The sequence below is a fragment of the Wyeomyia smithii genome, chromosome 3 (genome assembly GCF_029784165.1).
Source record: "Wyeomyia smithii strain HCP4-BCI-WySm-NY-G18 chromosome 3, ASM2978416v1, whole genome shotgun sequence".
In the NCBI taxonomy this organism is placed as follows: Eukaryota; Metazoa; Arthropoda; class Insecta; order Diptera; family Culicidae; genus Wyeomyia; species Wyeomyia smithii.
The window spans coordinates 17614312-17635262 of NC_073696.1; the positions used below are offsets into that span (position 1 = coordinate 17614312).

The 20951-nt window shown below is 40.8% G+C and overlaps 1 protein-coding gene across 3 annotated transcripts in view; it reads left to right on the forward strand.

The window, feature by feature from the left end:
• LOC129733351 (potassium voltage-gated channel protein Shaw) overlaps window positions 1–17836 on the forward strand; it is a 325848-nt gene extending 308012 nt beyond the window's left edge. For all 3 annotated transcript variants that reach the window (XR_008729460.1, XM_055695164.1, XM_055695163.1), the window contains exon 10: window positions 16651–17836. Coding sequence is in view for 2 of the 3 variants with exons in the window: in XM_055695164.1 (XP_055551139.1) it covers window positions 16651–16679 (29 nt within the window). In the remaining variant the exon portion in view is untranslated. The remainder of the gene's footprint in view (window positions 1–16650) is intronic.
• The last annotated feature ends 3115 nt before the right edge of the window (window positions 17837–20951 follow it).

Genomic DNA, 20951 nt, shown 5'->3' on the forward strand with positions numbered 1-20951 from the left:
GAGGACATTTAAATACATGTATAAAACTATGAATTGACAACTTACTAGACATAAAATTAGGTGGTGCCGATGGAGTTGAAGGCTCCATAATAAAATTTAACGAATTTATGAATTTGAAAAACAAGACACTGGAATCACACAATGTCCTAAATGAATACGAAAAGATGCGGAGGGCGACGAATGTTTTTTGTTTTTTTTTTCTCGAACAGCAAAACGTGTGCTTTTCTTTTGTATGCAAACGTGTGCGAAACAAAAGCAATCTTCAAACGGGCTATTGTTAGCCGGAGTTTGATGGTATGAATTTGCTGCTAGTATTTGACACTTCAATCAGTTTAGCGAATTTCATGATCATAAAGTTTAACATAATTAAAATTTCATAAAGATTTGTTTACTGTTTTCATTTTCAACACGTATTTTATAACTTTTCTATGATAAATTTTGTGATTTTTGCCCAAATATATATTTTATCCTTACGGATTGTGTACGAAATCATAAAATGTCATTAATGGGGTATCATGGTTATGGCTAAAATTAATGCTGGATGAAATTTCAACTTAAAAAAATAAAAATAAAAAAATCTGCAAACGCTTTTTTACTAAAAAGGAAATTTGCGCAGTTTTGCGCTACAGTGGACAGTATGCATTTGAAAGCTTACGTTTTTACCTAAATTTTGAATGTAGTCACAACCGTGGCAAACTGCGGCAACTAAACTTTTAAACTACTTTTCTACAAAAAATTCCGTTTTTTTTTTTTTTTCAGTGTCAGGCCTACAATGACCAAATTTTACAATATCTAATTAAAGGGGTTTGTTTTGCACAATATTTGAAACAACTTTTTCTTTGAAGTCCAAAAAGTCCAAGCTATCATTGAAGCTACAGAGCGTTTCAAAGTAATGAACTTTTTTTTAAATAAAAGACAAAAAAAAAACGTCACTTTGCCAAGCTTTGAAATTACATAAAAAATTCAGATTTCATGATATTGTGCCCAAAATTTTGGATTTAGACACTTGAATGTTATAGCAATAAAGGAAAAATATTATGAAACAGCTAACGAAAAAAAATTTTTGGCTGATGGCCAGCGATTCCCCACTGTGGGGAGTGGGGGCTCAGGGCAAATTTGTATGTGAGGCCCTCGTTTCTTAAAACATTTAGAGGTAACGTTCTGAAAGATGACGAGCAAAAAAAAGGTCGCCCCAGGACTAGGGGGGCCCCTTGAAAAGGGTGGTCCAGGGCATTCGCCCCCTTGGCATCCCCTGAAATCCGGGCCTGCTGTTCTAGATAAGAGATATTAAAAATTCAAAAAACGAGGCTCGATTATCGGGAGCAACATGTTTTCTAAAACTGCGGATAATCGATTCCGACCAGTACTTAATTTATGATCTTCGCATACCTTATGTACGATGGGACAGGTGTGCGTTAAACAACATTGAAGCATATGTTCAAAAACATGTCTCTAGGAACATTCCAGATGAAAAATCCTGAAGATAGAAGTTGATGCAAAAATGAAAATGTCTCCATTCCGGGTTCCTCCGGGGCATTTAGATTGTTCTGTTAGTGGCCAATGCAGTCTGTGTTCAGAAATATGTCTTTTGGATGATTCCTGATGAAAAATCCTGAAGATAGAGGTGTCGCATGCTATATTTTGTTGCATAAATGTAAATTCTTCCACTATGAGTTCCTTCAGGGCATCCAGTTTGTTCCGGAAGTGGTCAATCACGCCTAAATTAAAAAATTCGCCTTTTGAAAGATTCCTGATATAAAATCCTGAAGATAGAGGTGCCATACGCTATATTTTTATGCAGAAATGTAAATGTCCCCTGATACAGGTTCCTCTGGGGATTTCCGGATGAGAAATAGCCATTTCTCGATGAACTCTTTACCGATCCTGATCTTGATGAAACATTTGCTTTAGAAATAGTTTTTTTCATCTATGCCCATGATGCAAATAAGCGTTTCTATCAGGTAACCAAATACCAAATTCATCCAAAAATTAGCAGGTTTGACATACCTACCGGCACTTGCCTATCCTGCTTATTTTGACCTATGTACATTGGCTTACTAATGTGGAAACATTACAAAATATGTCGAATAAGTTCCGAAAAAATCGTTGCAATTCTAAATCATAGTCAGTAAAAGATAGGTGTAAGATTAGGTTTGAGTTTTATTTAAATTCATTTTTGCTTGAAATTTTCACTTAACTGCGGAAGCAACTACAAACTATTCATATCATAAAATTTAGAATGTACACTACTAATCTTCATCTGCTTGGGATGTTTGAATTCATAATTTTAATAAGTAACTAACTAATGATACTACTACTAACTAACTAACTAACTAATAATAATACTACTAAAAATGGCAACTGTACATAAAACCGATATGAAGCAGATTTAACGTGTTTAGCAACTCGTGCTTCTGCTATCGGTCTGTCTTTAGGCTTCAAGAAGAGCAAGTGTTTCATTAAAATGAGCACACCACTCGTCGCAACAATCAGCTGACAGCAAGCGCCTGTAAAGTTTATTAAACGACATATTAGCATCCGGTGAAAGCCATATATTCACGCAAACCTACCGTTGAATAGCAGTATTGCCTTGCCTTGCAAGCACCAGCGATTCAATATCATCCGGCGGTGCTGGACGTCGAAATTGTAACTTTAATTTGTTCAATCGGTGCAATAGTTACTTTCTGAGTGCAGCACTTCGATGCTTCCGATCGGAGGCTTGCGTTTCACATCTTTCAATAGCGAAGGACATGACCATGCAGTCGCCACCTGCGCTGATGCCATGCTCCGGAACCGGAATACATCCTCGGGTAATTCGCAATATGCCTTCACATGAATTTAGTGTCCAATTTGTTCGCTGGATTTCTTACGTGTAAGTAATTAGCATCAACAAACAAACACTACGCGAACACGACAAAAACCCGCAATCGCAGCAGCAAAAAAGCTAAGTCTGACCGTTTTACTATATTCCTCCGGAGAGGCACGAACGGTCAAGTTTTTTTTACTTACACTGGAACTATTTCTAACAAACGAAACATAGATTTTATAAAAACAAGTTCCTAGCGCACGATCAAAACAAAACTTCTTTTTTTTTTCTTCCCGTTCCCGTTGGTCGAATTTTGACATCGCCAAGCAGCGTTGCCGGTGCTATTAATGTTTTGACTGGCTGTCGTGTGTGCCAAAAAGAGAAGCACACATTTTTATTCGATAAGTCTCTATATGTGACTTTGTGTAGGTGTGAAGAGACACGTTTGCCTTCGCCATGTCAAAGACAGTCGAAAAGGAACGGAACGGTAGCGGTCAACCGCTACAACGGTTAGTCGGATACAGGCTTAATATGTCCTAAGAAACACGTCCACGCCATTGAGAATCGTGTTTAAATGAATTCTCAAAAATGTATATGGTTCCTTTTCTTTGCTATTTTTTCCCCCCGCAACGCAACGCAAGCTGCTCAAACTGAAGCTCTTTGTTCTCACGCAATGTGTCACAAAAAGCAGCACAAAGTGTTGTTCCGTTCTCCCTCTCTTGAAATATTTCTCACTTGGTGATATCTTTCATAGTCATTTCGTTTTCGCTCTTTCTCTTTGTGCCTGTTGGTTGTCAAAATGTGTAGGTACCGTTCTCGTTGTGCCTTGACGTAAGATTTACACACTGAGCGCAATGAGTGTGCGAATGACAGCCCTGCCTACAACTTTTGAAGTAATAACGAAAACTTCTTCTTATTGTATCAAATTTGTTCCCTAAAAGCAAAAATAAACAGTATTTGAAAAACAAATAATACTGTCGTATATTGCGCACGCATATTTTTTTTATCATTGCAATACGAATATGTTGATGATTTCAAAATCTTCATATGCTACTTGAAATTATATTACGAGCTTTAAACTAAGTTAGAGAAACGGCATTGAAATTTCGCAAATATTGAATTTCTTCAGATTCGTTTCTCCCACTGCAGCATCGTATTAACCACGAAAAAGGCTTGTTTGTTGGAATTGATTTGATTAAATAAAACACGTGCCGATCTAGAAAACTCATACCCGCTTTTAATGAATTTACAATCATCTACGGTAATTCCGGCCGAAATAAAATAGCTTTTCATTTTCTAGGAGTTAACAGTTAAGTTAACTAAAGAACAATACACTAACGTTTAGACAAATGAGACTAGGGCGCAACGGGAGAGATTATGCATATGTGTGAGTAACGAAAACTGGAATGAACCCGAACGTTGCATCAAAACCCCTGCGGGAATACAATTTAGCTTTAAAGCGGTCAAAAGGCATGAAATATGATAGAAAGTTGCACGAATCTTTTCTCGAAATTCTCCTGTTTCCTTGAAATATTCATAGCCCATAAACCGTAGTATCAAGAATGTTAACAAAATATAAAGCGGACAGACAATTTTCTGTTTTTGCAGTGAAGGTATGTTGAAAATAGGTCAGAATTACTATTCTAAAAATGATAAAAACGGTCAACAATGCTTATCAATTCGAAAATACAAAATAATTTTGCAGTAAAACTTATGGTATGTGTGTAAACTTATGGTTTGTTTCCGAATAATATCCAGGGATCTAGGTTTTGAAGGTTGTTATTTTTTTCCAATACGTCATTATACAGTAACAAACAAAAATTAAAGCTTTTTTAGATCCAGATTTCATAAACATAATTTAATCTAGGGGCCATCCACATACCACGTGGAATATGGATGGCCCCTAGGCATGTATAACCTATTTCAATGCGCGGATTCAATGAAAAAAACGCTTTACAAATAATGGCTTAGTAAAAATAATGTAAACTGAAGCCCCACAATACTTCACAAACAATTCTGTCAACCGCAAATTTAAGCCGTAAAAAACGAATAATATGCTCGGATGATAAAACGATTATTCATAGGTTCCGACAATCAAAAAGGGGTGATAGTAACGCTTGATGTACGACCCATTATTGACTTACCAACGAAGAGGGAAAAAAACATATCGAAAGCACTTTTTCCAGAGGGTATACCCCATCGGAGTTTGAACTGCTGACGACTACTCAGGAAATGTTCGTCCTCCAGCTCTCTCCTTAGGCGAAGCAACAGCAATCAAGGCGAAAAACAAAACCCCTTCTGAGCTTATGGCTGAAGGCTGTGTGCCGTCAACTTGACGTTTCCCTCTCGGTCGGTTGATGCCAAAGTCCTCTTGTGGTTCCGTTGGAAGTTTGACACCCAACCCCAAAGCCATGCAAATCGAAAACAAACATTTTGCATAAATTATGCTAATTTGAGAAGGTCTTTGTGGCCTTACGGTCTCTGTCTAGCTTCGGCGCACCGACTGCTGACTGGTTGTCTGTACGATTGGAACGGATGACGTCCCACCGACGGTGGAGAGTGAAGAGTTGAATGTCCTGTCCCATCAACTAACGCTGCTTCCGTTCCGTTCCGCAGGATATCGGTTGATAGTGCAACAGATTCCAATGCTTCTACAGCAGATAGGATGCTTCCTCTTCTGGCTCGTTAGATATTTAGATAATGTCGGATTATCCAGAATGCAAAGCAGAACAGAAGGATTTGTGTTCGACGGCGAAGGTGGCAGAAAGGCGATGATAAATTGTGATAATTCTTTCTACAGGCTGTCGGCTGTTAGGACTATACTAGTAGCTGCTTTCCGACAGTATTTAGCACACGATAGATGTCATAAATCTGTGACCCTCTGGCGCTGATTGAAATTAATATCGGTCATTTAGAAGGTTTAGAATACGAAGTGAAACATCGATTCCAAGCCATCGGTGTGTAGGTAGAGGAATTTCGTATAAAAAAAAAAACATGGAGAAGAGAAATACACCAAACAAATATGATAAAGTCAAATTCAAAACTAGAGAAGAGCGCATAACGCAAATGTAATATTTTCTCAGTAAGCAGTTAACACTCGCAAAAACACAGAACGATAGGTCCCAGCTCGGACCATCGCAGAACTTCAACGTCATTCACGCTGCTCTGGGAAACAAGTACTCCACTAGTACTTTTACATTCAATGGTTGTAGTTCTAAGTGCTGGAACTGCGATAATTTTCTACTCCCCAGTACGGGGCCGGCTTCCTCTGGTTTACCTCAACAGAGCAAAACACAAAACTATCTTCCATTATGCTGCTTGTAATGCAGAATAGGATAATCCACCGTGTTTCAGCTGCTGAAGGGTGCGCGATCAGTGACAGAATGCAAAGGGCTAGTGATTTTTTTCCTACTCTCTCTCTCTCTCTTTCTATCTCTCCCTTGCGTGACCAACAGGAACGGTGACATCTCAAGGCTCAAAGCTCAACCAGTTGTTGTTCGACGGAATCGCTTTGCCAACGCGCGGTTTCATGGTCTGTCTCGTGTGGTGGAAAGTGCCAGTGGGTTCCTCATGGTGGGTAAAAGCATCACGAGAACTGCGACGGTTAACCGTGAGCCTGATGGTGTAAAAATAGTCAGTTGGTGCAAGCAAAGGCACAAATGGAGCGCAACCGGGCGCACATAGAAGAAAAAAACGCAACGAGGGTGAAAGATAAAAGGCACCGGCAGTTACTTTTTATGAATACATATTTCATGCCTTTAATCATTAGTTTGGTATCTTTTTATCATCGTTGTGGGAGTAAAATGGGGTTTCTGCAGGGTTTCTGCACCACCAGGTGGATTGTTGAGTTGAAACGGCATCAGTTTACGGACTAGGATTCCGTAGGATATAAAATACCTGCGTGGAGAGACACCCTTGACCGCGTTTTTTTTTTTTTTTTTGTTTGCATTCCCATGATGAATACTTGTGCAAATCTGCAGCAAAGCTAGACGGGAAAGGTTTTTATGATTTACAAAAAGTTTCTGTTTGCTGCCGGAAAGACCAGACTCATGCGTGGGTTCCGCTCCGAAACCGGGGCCTTTGTGTTTATGAAGGTGTTAAAGTCTTCATTGTGATTAGATAGTATTCTAACACAAAGGATGATTACCGAGTATCGAGTAAAAAGTTTTCCACCCCTGTTTGCTTCTCATTAAAATTACATTCGGGTTAGAAAAGGTGTTTCCTCAGGAAATGGGTGGCGGGAGACAGGTAGATCTCAACATACCTGATACATCAAAGAGAAGTAATGTTCCGTGGCTTTTTCAAAGCGTTTCACAGACCACTGGGCAAATGGTAGTGCGCATTGTGCATGGTGCATTATTTAGTACGGGATTTATTCTCTTTTTTGCGCAATGTCATGCATCTCGAAGTTGTAACCTGCATGATTGGATTCAACTGGCGCACATCTTTTGCGTAGCAGGAATGAATTTCGATAAATTTATTAATTAGAAAGTTACTTGGTGTTATTAGGTTGAAGGCAATTTCTGCCAAAAGCTTCTTCACTGAGTATGAAATTTCACTCTTAAAATAACTAGATTATCATTATTTCTTACTTTTAAAATTAACCCATGTCGAAAGCGTATATTAAAACTACGAAACTGTTCTAGCTTGAAATTGAGCTTGACGACCGCTCGTTTCGTAGTTGCTCCTCCACTTTGAACTATGAAGCTGTTTGACATTAAAAAAACCTAAATTAGTCCACCTAGCGGTCAGACCCAGCCTTTCTCAATCAAACTTTTATTTGTAAAAATAGATTCACATGAACGCTTCAATCCAATAAATGTATATTCACTCTTTAGGTTCTAAAACATTGATGTTGTGATCTATACATATAAAAATGCGGTCTGTCTGTCTGTTTGATCCATATAGGCTCGAAAAACTACCGAACCGATCGACGTGAAAATTTGTATGTAGGGGTTTTTGGTCCCGATAAAGGTTCCTATGATAGTTTGAAACCCCTCCCTCTTCTGTAAAGGAGGGGTCCAATAGAAATGAAACATATATTTCTGCACAACTCAAGAACAAACCAAGCAAATGAAACCGAATTTGGCATGTGGATGTTTTAAATATGTCCATAATAGTTCGAAGCCCCTCCCTCTTATGGAAGCACATGTTTCTGCACAAATTTCTGCACATCTCGCGAACAAATCAACTAAGTGGAACCATATTTGGCAGGTAAATGTTTTTAGTGGTAGCAAATATGTTCCATAATCGACCTCAGGCAACATTTTGGATTGTAAGATAGCAACTTCCGGTTTCTGGAAAACAGCGAAAAATGAACGATTTCCACCCAATATAATAATATCCGGACAGAGAGAGAGATACACAAGAGCTAAATTCGACCACAGATACCATTTTGAATTCTAAGATGGCGACTTCCGGTTTCGGAAAAACATGGGTATTTTCGGAATCGACTTCAGACACCATTATGAATTGTAGGATGGCAACTTGTGGTTTCTGGAAAACAGCCAAAAATGGCCGATTTCCGTCTAACGCGAGTATCTCCGAATCTAGAATGATACACAGCAGCTGAAATCGACCAAAGACCCCATTTTGGATTCTAGGTTGGCGACTTCCGGTTCCTGGGAAACAGCGGAAAATGATCGAAGTACACCCAATATGGGTGTTTCTTCAACCAGAATGACGATCAGAGGCCAGAAATTATCTTGAATACCGTTTTGAAATCCAAGATGGCGACTTCCGGTTTGTGAAAAACAGCCTAAAATAACCAAATACCATCCAATATGAGTATCTCTGGAACCAGAATGATGCAATGAGCTAACAATTGACCTCAGGCACCATTTTGAATCGCTAAATGGCAACTTCTAGGAAACAGTCGAAAATGACCGAATAATACTCAACATGGATAGTTCCGTAATCGAGATGATGCATAGAAACCAAACATTGACCCTGGATACCATTTTGAATTTAAAGACGACCATTTTTAGTTTGTGGAAAACAACCAAAATAACTAAATATCTCCTAATATGAGTATTTCCGGTGTCAGATTGATGCCAGAAAATCTGCTGAGAATGACCGTATACCGCCCAATATGAATATATTCAGAATTAAGGCGATGTACAGAAGCCAAAAGTTGAAGATGTTGTCATTTCGATAAAACCAAACATTTCATACGATTTGTTACTTGACTTTGATCATATCCTATGGCCGATTCGTCGTGCATTTGCAGACTTTAAACACATCGCAAGGAATCAATGAATTCGGAAAGTTCAAATAGTACGATACCACATAAAAATTATGTAGAGGCCACATTTATCGATCAAAGCAGGTGTAGTTTTAAATAGTCTTTGAATTTATTTTCTTTCCAAAAACTTTGAGTCACATATCAAATTGTTATGAAGTTTGTTATTTGTAAGTTTAAGAGATGACTCATTCGTATAACACTAGTTATGTTCAAAAAGGTCATGTAATCTTTGAGATAATAGACTCTCGTTGTTTTTTAACAATTTAATGCATAACGGTTGCTTAAGTTCGATTATAATCAATTGAAATGGGAACGTATAAGGCAGCCAAACTTTGGAACCACGTGTTCAATCATAATTCATCAGTTAACCCTTAACTAGCCCGCTCATCTGATAATAATATTGATTAAATCGGTTGTGTAGTTTCTGAGATAATGAAGTTTCGTGATTTTCATATTTCGGTACATTACAGACGAAATTACTGTCCGTTTACAGTAAAATTCAAAAGGGTGTCATGAGACAGCTAGACCATTTGTTTGACACTAACTTTGTGGAAATTGGCTGACCCCCCCCCCCCCCCCCCGCAGTGGCCGGCGCTTCCGACGGCGTGTCGCCGGCGCACACTCACGGCCTCCGGCCGTCTCGCCCTGAATTATCTAGGAAACGTGTACAAGAGTCAAGTGTGTATAGTTTCAAATGTTGCCGAAAATTAATTTTCCATTGCACAAACCAATTAATACTCAAACATTGAACTCTGTCACCTTATAAAGGTTTGTTATCCATGTGTCCGAATTTTTCAACGATTATGATTCAAGTTACAAAAGTTTCAACCTTTTGTTCATTCAGCCTTTTGTGGTTTAAGCCTTTTGTGCATTCAGCCTTTCGTTATGAAACATACTTTTCAGCCTTTTGAGTTTCAGCCTTTCGTTACTAACCCCCTTGACTGGTACTATTGTCGCTGTCTAGAATTATTATGAGCCGCTTCGTTTTATTTTTTTACATTAAAATTGGTCTTTATTAAATTCTTTCTGTTTTGTACAATGATGAAACATTTCAAGAGATTGACAATGTTTTGTTTTCAACTTCGGTTTCTTTGTTAAATATTTTTAATATCTGTTGTCGCTTTTTTTTATTTTCATATTTTCATTATTTTGATGGTTCAAGGGGTTATATACCTTTTCGGTCGGGAAATATGAAGGTAGTTTGAATTTATTTTTAAGTGCATAGCACAATTTTTGTTGCATCAAAGCAATATTTTTCTGAAAGTACAGTTTATCAACAACAAAAAATACGTTCGATTATGAGATATACCAATTATTACTGCAGTAATGGCCGTTTCCCAGAAACGCCTTTTTTCTTAAAGGCTTGCGGGGATCCTGATAGAGACTCAGCGGGTCAACTGAATTCAAAAAACTCATATTATTTCATTAGTTTTGGAGTGTGCCGTGTCCTTGAACGATCGCTTTTATGAGTATTTTGTTTTCAGTGCAAACGGGAGTGCTTTTCCCAAAAAAAGCACGTTTTAAGCGCTAAAAATTGCATTAAAATTTTTTCCCGGCAAAATGTAACTGTATGTTTTAAAAAGCGATCGTTCAAGGACCGGCGAATTTAATAACGAAAATTAAAAAAAAAATGAAGGAAATCGGTTCAGTAGTTAACACGCAATCAGGATCACGGCAAAGTCATTTTTCGGAAAACACTATTCCGAGATAATCGCGTTTAAAGTTTCAAGTTTAGCTTATGCGGCCGTAGCGAGGCGTGTTGCAAATCGCTCTAACTTTCTTTCTATTGCTCAGATCTAGTTCTTTGGCATTCGTCCATTTGCCAGTATTGCGCTATTATCCGCGTACAGCGATAGTTTGCACCTACTGGGAAGTGGGGGCATGTCTGATGTAAATATGCTGCAGAGGATTAGGCCCAATAAGCTGCCATGTGGTACTCCAGCTGGAATGCCGTGTTGTTCCGAGTCCGTTCCATAGAGATGGACTTGAAAACGCCGATTGCTCAGGTATCTCCTAACCATTTTGATCAGGTACAACGGGAACCTGGACTGGACAAGTTTGTGGATCAGCCCGTCGTGCCACACATTGTCAAAGGTTTTTTCGACGTCTAGCAGTGCCATGGCAGTGTTGTTGAAGAGTGATTTGTTTCGGTAGATAATGTTTTCGACTCGAACCAGCTGTTGAACGGCGGAATGCCCTTTCCGAAAGCCAAACTGTTCCGGAATCGTGCTCTTCGTTGTGCCCCAACATGCGCTGGAGTATGAGCCTTTCGAAGACCTTGCACAACGCTGACAGCAGTGTGATGGGCCTGTAGCTTATAGGTAGAGTCGGGTCCTTTCTTGGCTTCAGAATGGGAATAACTTTTCATGTTTTCCATCTGGTCGGAAAGTGTTCCAACTCAAAACATCTTCTGAAGATGACCGCAAGAAAACTGTAAGCTTTGCTGGACAGTTTCTTCAGTACCAGGCTGAAGATGACATCGTTGTCTGGCGCTTTCATATTTTTGCCACATTTAACCGCAGCTTTCACTTCACTCTCTGATACCTGGCTGGCTGCAGGAATGACGTGGATTTGATGTTCTAGCTAGGTGATAGTCTGTCGAACCATGTCCTCGTGCGGGCTTACCATGCTGGCTCCGATGTTGTGCGCCAAGACGAGCTTGTTGGCGATAGCATTCACTTTTTCGGAGGGAGACACCAGGATGTCTCCTTGATCGTCCTTCAGGGGTGGTATCGCTTTCGGTTTCTGCTTCAGTAGTTTTGCCACCTTCCAGAAGGGCTTTGAATGGTCACACATTTGACCAATGTCAGCAGCGAACTTGTCGTTGCGAATTATTGCCACCCAGTCTGCGATGATACGCTTGAGAATGGCAGCTCGTTGTTTCTTTAGCAGGCAGCCCGTACGCTGAAATTGCCGTCGGATGGTGTTTCGCTGTTGGATTAGCCTTCATATGTGGGCATCAATTGCGGTAAATTGACGCCTTACCTGTACCCAACGGACGCAGGATTCCTTTGCGGCATGAATTGCTTCCTCGAAGATTGGCAGGATCGGTTCGTCAGATAGGCGTGTGTCCACCAGTCGGCGGAATGTGACCCAGTTGACCCGATGATAGTCTTTCCTCATCTGGACCGGAGCAGGTGTTGGATCCAGTTCGAGTTCACACACCACTGGGTAGTTGTCGGAGCTCAGTTCGTAGTGGGTGACCGGCTTAGACAGGCCCAGGTCGGTTAGGAAGACGTCCAGTGTCGACGTAGTACCAGCTGGAGATAGAAAGGTTGGTTCGTCTGGAAAGTGAGTAGCATACGTGCCTGAGCTAAGGTGTTCCGCCAGCAGATCACCATTTTTATTGCAGCTTCGGTTCCGCCACAGTGTATGGCGCGCGTCACCAGCCACCACAAAGCCGGTTCTGGTATCGGTGAGTTTTTGGAGGTCTTCCGCGTAGAGCTTGGATGTACCGTTGCGTTCCCCACACTAACGAGGATAGTAGACAGCAAACAGCATGATGCCTCCATGGAGAGCATGGATCTTCACTCCGATGGCTCCGATGATACTCGATTTGGATGCGGGAATATTTCGTAGTGGATGCCGTGTTTGACGATTACAGCAACACCGCCACTACTGGAGTTGGGGCGATCTAGCCGAACCATGGTGTGGTTGGGGAGCGAGAAGTTGGATGTTGGATTCAGCCTGGTTTCGGTTATAACTCCTGCGTCGATGTTTGTTGAGCAAGGAAGTTGCGCAGTTCGATCTTTTTTGCCCTTACAAAGAGAGCGTTCTAGTTGGCAATACGGATGCAGCGAAGCTCAATTGACCCCATATTTGCAAACCATATAGCCAACGACTCGTACTTGGTCCGATTTATTCTTGTACTGCTTCATACGATCGCAAAACTCGTTGAAGATGGTTCACAGCTCGACAAATCCGTAGAACGCATTCTTGCTACCTTCCGTGGAGGGACTCGAGGGTGAATTTCGTACTCCTACTCTACCACGGGGGTCGATTTTCCGTTCATCCTTCTGTTGGTTTGTCCAGACGTTGGAAGTTGACGGAGAGCCCACTGAGATTGGTACACCGGCGGGCTGTAGGATGCTTGGGAAGTTTTACTCGTTCAGAGCAGGCACATGCTGACTTTTTCTTATGTTTCCGTTTCTTCCGGGCTGATTCGAAGTTGTCGCTTGTTGCCGAATCTTGATGTATTCGGCCCTCTTGGGACAGTTGCAGTCCGTAGCAGCGTGAGCGCCTTCGCAGTTGGCGCACCGTTTGGCGGGTGCATTAGATTTGCATTTTTCCGTAGCGTGCAGTTCACCACAGTTGTTGCAGCGACTCTTCAGATGACAGTTTCGGGTTCCGTGGCCATGGTACAGGCAGTTCATGCATTGTGTGACATCAGCACGTTTGTTGCGGTAAGCTTCCCAACTTACGATGACGTGGCCAATGCTTTTAACTTCACTCATCTTCTTCAAGTTGCCTCCCCAGCTGGTCTCGAGGTACGATGCTGGCCTAACAAGCCAGTTGTCGTAGGTTCGAGTCTCGGCTCGGGAGAGACTGTTAGTGTCAGTAGGGTCGTAGCGTTAGCCCCGCAATTGTCCTGTACACTCAACAGTTGGCTGCGAAGTCTGTGTATAGTAAACAGAAGGTCAAGTTCCGAATCGGAGAGTAGCACCAAGGCTTTGCTTTGCTTTGCATCTTCTTCAATTTGGTGTACCCCTTTTTAAAGAGTACCAGCTTAAACGACTCGTCCAGATCGGCACACTCAACCTTACGCCGCACAGTGTGTCCAAATCGTGAAACGGACGGCAAAACTTTTTTTTAAGTCCTATGTTATGCATATCTTCTAGAGAGTTGCTTCGTTTACTGCTGTCCTTCATATGCTTCAACGCAATTAGTTACACAAAGGCCGGCGCGTTTCCATGCCCAACGAACAGACACCACAATGGGGCTAAATATAGAAACGGACGGAAATAGGAAATTTTGAAGTCCAATGTTATCAGTATCTTCTAGAACGTTGTTTCGTTTACTGTTGTCCTTTATATGCTCTAATGCAACCTGCTTTAATTTTCACCAAATAGATTCGTCTATCAAGTCACGTTCAAAAGTCAGGTGTAGCGCCCTCTATTTAGAGTACCCTTGTAGACTCTCCTTCTAACAAAAATAAGCCCCTATTATAATAAAACTGGTGTGAGTAACATATGAAAGTTCTCTCCAGGGTACGATTCCCTTATCGAAAAAATATGCTGAAATGTACTATAACTTTGTAAGGAAAAGTCCTGGAGATGTATGGTCCTCAACAAAAGCGTGTGTTTTGTATGCCCAAATGCTTCTTTAAAACAACGTTCTCTTCTAAAATGTAACTAACAAGAGTTGAGTACAAAAAACTAATTTTTAAGTGACTTTTGTAGAATATACTGTGTAACTCTGTACTCAATGAAGATACAAATTTTGTTTGTTCAGCAAAGTTTCATATTTTTGCACGTTTTAGAACTTTGCCGAATAAACCATTCCTCTATCTCTTAACACAAAAAAGTAAGTATATTTGATATATGAAAACCTACTGTAACATATCCTTGCCGTACTCTAATATGGGTGGATTGGGTGGATTGGGACAAGTGGAACCTAAAGGGGTTTATAGTACTTCAGCTTAACTTCAAAGAAAAGTATTGATATCATGATTTCACTTGCCCCTTTTTAAACTATACGTTTTTGAAGTTATCGAAAAAATAAGTTGATGTATGTAACTTTGTAAGGAAAAGTCCTGGAGATGTATAGCATTCGGCAAAGATATGTGTTTTGTGTGCCCTAATAATTCCTCCGAACAACACTTTCGTGTGAAATGCAACTAACAAAAGTTTACTACAAAAAACTAACTTTTAAGTAAGTTTCATGTAATACACTTTATAACTTTGTACCGAAATAAGATAGGATTCTTATTTATTCAACAAAGTTTTATTTTTTTCGAATCTTCTACAACTTTGCAGAATAAACTATTCTTCTATCTCTTAACACAAAAAAAGTAATTTTTTTATTTCTAGTATAGTAAACTTTTCATAATTTTTGACAATTGGCGATTATGCGGGTCATTCATACAAACAATTGTTCCGAAGACACTTTAAGGCTAGGATGAAGGTGAAAGGCGCTATGGAATTAAGTTCCACTTTTTGCCTTATTGGACCACTGTGCACTGGAGCCGGCTGGTTCTTGGTGGCTTTAAGTTTCTCCGTCAGCTTACTGAAGGTATTTTTTCGCAATAACTCCGCTTCCAGCTCGTCGTCACTAATGTCGGGTGCTTCCGCTTAGGCTTGGTGCCCGTGGAAGATTCATCCGCCGCGGATTGCAGCGTTCCGGTTTCTTCCACCTCAATATACTAAGTACACAACGTAAACCTTTCTCAGTTTGTAAAACGTCTGTTCTGTTCAACGATCCTGATGAACCGCTTCGACTGAAACAGGCTCTTATAAAGGCCAAATAGTACATTCCGAATCACTAGGTCTATAATTCTGTCGACCGTGCTTGGAAAGCAATCATATAAGGACCAATCAGAGGTCGAGTTTTGCGTTTTGACAAGGTTTAACAATTTTCAACAGTGCAATTGTTCGAATAATAAAATTACAATTTTATGCATTTGGGAGGAATCTTAGAAGATTTTCTAATATATTGCTGCAAGAACGAAGAAAATCCATCGAAAACTAACCGATTTATTAACATTTTAAATTGGTCATATTTTTCACTTTTTCCGGTTTCAGATTTTCATTTTACATCCCTATGTAGCCGAACTTCCTGAGAGATGTAGTTTTACGCTAAAAAAATTCAAATGCATATCAAAATGTAATGTCTTGAGAAAAACGATTTATCTGTAGAATCTTCGCACTGATAATCAGCATCTCACGACTGCCGGCACTGAATGTATTTGGGTTTCCAACAACTACAAGGGTTACCAACTCCCTGTGTCTCCGTAAAAAAAAACTCGAAATGAGAAATTAAATTGTTGACACAGTATAATGTTCATGGAATGTCTTTACGAAGCTAATAGAATGAAGTAATTTTGAAAAAAGGTTTACACCTTTTATACCGTGAGTGCGCCCTAATATCTTTGCAGTTCGAATTTATTCATTTGTGCGTTAACCAAGCAATGTTTATGATTGCATTATTGCATTATGTGTGATTTTATTTGATTCCAAACAAAATTCATGGAGAGCTATAGAGCGTCCTGTTGCTGTAAAACAGACCTTTTCGTGATATTTTCTAATTATTATAAAGATTCAAGACGCAACATCGTCCCAAAAATTAAAGTGCAACGGTTTAGGTACCGACATTAAAATTGACTATATTACAAAGTGAACGTTAGCGCATATTGCGCCACGTCTTTCGTAACCATAACGCTTTCCAGCCCACCATCAAAGCTAGAAACCATTACAGCCTGTGACTGTGTCTCCGTACAAGTCGCGGTACTCCAAAACCATAGCATTTAAATTCATTAGATATTCATTACGTCCACAGCGCGTTTGGTGCTTGCCACACATAAATTATAACGATTATATTCTCATTAAGTTTCAGTGTCTGACCCTCATTTTTTCTTCTCTCTTTAATTTTTCGCTCATTCCAGAAACCAAGGACCCCGTGGGCAACGTTTGAGAGGACCTGATCAGTGAACTGCCGTTGGAAAGCGCCGATCCATCGCAGCCGACGGTAGCTGCACTAGTACCAGTAATAGATATGCCACCATCACCCCCGCCCCCGCCATCGACCTCCTCGCTCAGCTTGGCCGTGTCCTCCGCCCTCCGTCGGTCATCGCTAGGCAAAGCTAAGGAACGCAAGCTGAAGAATAGTTAGAATATTACAGCATCAGTGCAAACCATGCTCTTACATGACAATGAAATCTAATGTTTCCAAACTAAAGGTCACACGTTGTCTCCGTGTGAAACTCGTGGGACTAAATGCATTTTGCCTTCATCTCTTTTTTTTTCTCTGGGGCAATTAGCCAGCGAAAAAAACACACACACACATACGTTAGCTTTTCTATAGTTACCAGTCGCAAAGTTTAGAGTGTTTTGGAGACGAACTGGTGAGCGGTTTAGTGCGGTATAGAAATACTCGATAAGAATGATGATTGATAAGTGAAACTTTGTTCTATAAAGTTGCTTAGTTTAAGCTCGATTATTAGGCAACGTTAAGTTTTAGCCCGAAACGAGAGATCTGCTGTTGAGTGTTATCAATGTTGACGATTACGAATGACGCGGGGTCCGGTTTTACTTTCTCCCCAAGTTCGATCTTTTTGGCACATCCCTACGTAACTACGCTTATTACTCAAACAGAGAAACATCTGTACAGTTGTTCATTACGAATACGGCTAAAACAAACGCGGAAGAGGTGTAAATATTCTGCAAAACTAAATTTGACATGTAGTAACAAAGTGAATAAAACACAATTGTATATTTTAGAAAGAGGCAAAACAAAAAGTGATATAAAATTATTTTGAACAAAATTGAAGCTCTAATACTGATTGCAGCATCGAATCGGATTGGTATGAAAGTTGACAATTTTTCTCTTCGTTGCTTATCACTTTTGTTTCGGGGTGCAAAACCAATCAATTTCAGTGCTAGTGGTAAGAAGAAACTTCATTAACAGCTTGTAAATAAAGACCCACATACACACATATGTTAGCAATACTCATCAACTGTTGGGGCTTTGCTTCGATTTTCCAGGCCACTGAATTGTGCTAATGAATGTAGAACGACCCATTCCTATCGGACGGAGAAACCAGTTTTCTTCCAAGCAGAACGCTTTTTAAATTTAAGGGCTATTCCCACTGCTCCCGTTCCGGGACCGGGCCGGGACCGGGCTCGTCCGGGACTTTTCATGCATTCACACTGCGCCGTGCTTGGACCGTGCCCGCGCTGCGCTCTGGCTGAGAAATGTAGATGTGTGTATGTGAAAGAACGTCTTTCTCTTTTTTTTCATACCGCAGCTCACTCCGCGCGAAATATGTCACTACACATACACGCATCCACCCGAGTGCCTTCCGTGCACTCTCCGGCCAACATAAAGTATCGTCGGCAACGATAGTTTTCCTCTCGCACTGCGGCAGCACGACGGCAACTCAACGCTGTCCCGGTCAGGGCACGGCGCGTTGGTGTGAATGCGTTCATAAGAACGCATGCAATCAATCTCAAACGAGCCCGGACGACACGCGGAACAGCCACGGCCCGGTCCCGGCCCGGTCCCGGAACGGAAGCAGTGGGAATAGCCCTTTAAGCTTCCAACTTCACAAAGTCCGTAGAACAACACTCGGTTGGAACTAGCACCGAAAAACTTGTTTCTGAAAATTGACTTGTGGATAGTCACACTCAAACTGCACACCAGCGCGCAAATACACCCACACTCACACATACACACAACATACCCCCAAACCCATCCAACAAGGGACCAACGTTGAGCACGGTTTTTGTTCTGTTCTGCACAAATTTATTCGCTTAGACTCACCTCGTCCAAAACGAATCTGCATATTAATTGAAAAATGTAGAAATTTACTTTCGATTGTCGGTCGGTCCAATTCGCTCTGGCTAACCGAAAAAAAAGCTATAATACCACACCAACAAGGTACACCCATGAACAAACAAATTACTCCACTCTTTCCAATCGAGATTGAAAAAGTTTTTTCGGCTCCAAACTCTAAATCACCGCCGCCGTCGATCCGGGGGATCAGCTCGGATGCAGTTTGGCCAGGTTCGCTGCATCCGGTAAAGTCATAAAGCTCTCAGCTTATCAACGCGGCTTTCCCGCGAGGAATAACCGCACTGTTTTCGTGGCAAACATTCCACAATTAGTGGCGGCTGTTTTGGCAAATGCATTCTAATCAGATTCCTCACCTTGTTTTCATTAGCGAAACTAAGCGGGTAGTGGTTAAGCTGCGGCTGTGTGATGGATTGAATGCTGTTCAAACGAATCGGGACCGCACATATACAAGCTTTAACCACGAAATAACTCTGTGTAATACACACAGATAGGGAACTTACAGTTTGATTTGATTTTCCTTCCGGCTGCTGTCATTAAATCAAGATGAACATTTTCGCTGTCAGCCCCAAAATCATTTTCAACAGAACCTTTTGCTGTCAAAATCGATGCAAGAGGATTCGAGTAGTTTTCGTGTTGGTCACTACTCGAATGCTTTTCCATTGATTTTGACAGCTGAAGTACTTGAGAAGGAAACAAATGATTTTCAATTGAAAGCGAAGGTTAACAGCTTCATTATCGCAAGACGATTTCCTAGGCTGAATAAAACCAAATTTCAAAAAAACGGCCGCGAAAAGATCACTGGTTTCAACACACCTTTCTTGAACCAGAACAAAGTGTCAACAGCTTCAACACTAAAACCCTAAAGAGAACTGTACAAACTATAGAATTCTCATTTGTTGTGTACCATTTCCTCAAACGAAAAACAAAACAAGTATCAGTTTTTCACAAAACTGAGTGTGAGTGTGTCCTCCAAGTGAACTTCGTTTCTAACCTCTCAAGCGAACCGCACGGACCGGTTTTGGAAACAAAACTTTGACAACATCGGTTTTCGGAAACTGTGTCAACATTTTCCCCACCCACACCGACCGAACCGCAAACCTCTTCACGGAGGGTGAAAAAAAAATCCACAATTTTCACCGCCATCCCAAGCCCCTATTCACACCGTTTCGAGGGCGTAGGTAGCATCCGGCGAGATCTGCATCGCTTCGCACCGAGATCGGGTTAAAATTTTCGCTTCAATAGAAAAGTTGTACTTGTCAGTTTCATAAGCTCTTATCTTCTTTGCCTGTGTCGATCCATTCAGGGCACCAGCTAGCGAGCTATCTCGAACATCCGCACAAACATAGTGCCACACATACGCGCAGCACCTAGGCGAGAAGCTCTTCTCTAGAGTGCGGATGCGGTCAGTATCACGCCCGTAGACGTGTTGTGGCTTCAATCAAATTGTCACCACGGTTACCCCCTTAACGTCTTCGTCATGCAAACTTATCCGCTTTGTTGTCCCCTGTGGAGAGGATGATTTGTTTGTTCGATACCATATTCAATCTTTTCGAAATAAAAAGTTTCCTTGACACCTAAAATGTTCAACTTGAAAGAGCGAACGATATTGAAATTTTACAGCAGATTCGACCACACTTATTTTTTTTAGTTTGTTGTTGAATAATAATTATCAAACCTGCCCCCGTCATTAGCGCAATCGATGGTGCGGAAAACTGACGCAAACAATTATGTAAATAGGGTATACACATTCCTGCTAGCAGCATAAAACTGTACCGATCGCAATAATAAACACGAACAAAACACAATAGAAACGACAGAACCGACGCTGCTTCACCAAACTAGCAAACAGAACCATAAACAAAGCGATTTAAAACCAAACACGAACTTGTGGTTGTGGTCAACCCGAGATCAGGCCAAGCGAAAGCGAAAAACTACAGAATACAAAAAAAAAAACAACAACAGTCGCAAAGCGTGTTATAAAATATGAGCTCTGAGCTTGTGTAGTCAGCGGCAGATAATAAAATCCTGCATAATAAAAATAAAACAAACTCGAACATATGCTCTCGGCGGAAATAGTGCAAACATAACAAATTCTCTGCCGGTGTAGATCGATTTTCAACGGGAAACTCACACGACCATAACCATCATCGTCATCGTCATTTGTTTTCCCCACATGTTTGAAGGGAATTGTGAAGACTGGCAACAAGGTTCCGGACCGAAGGTAATGGGAAGCATCACAAAGAAAGAGGTTCACTACTGTACTGGCACCGGTTCCACTTCCTATCATGGTTCATTGTCTCCAATGATTTTTCCACATTGTTTGTCGGTTTTTACTTAAAACATCACACATATGCAGATAGCAGCGGTGCGAATTAGGATTCCAGGAGCATA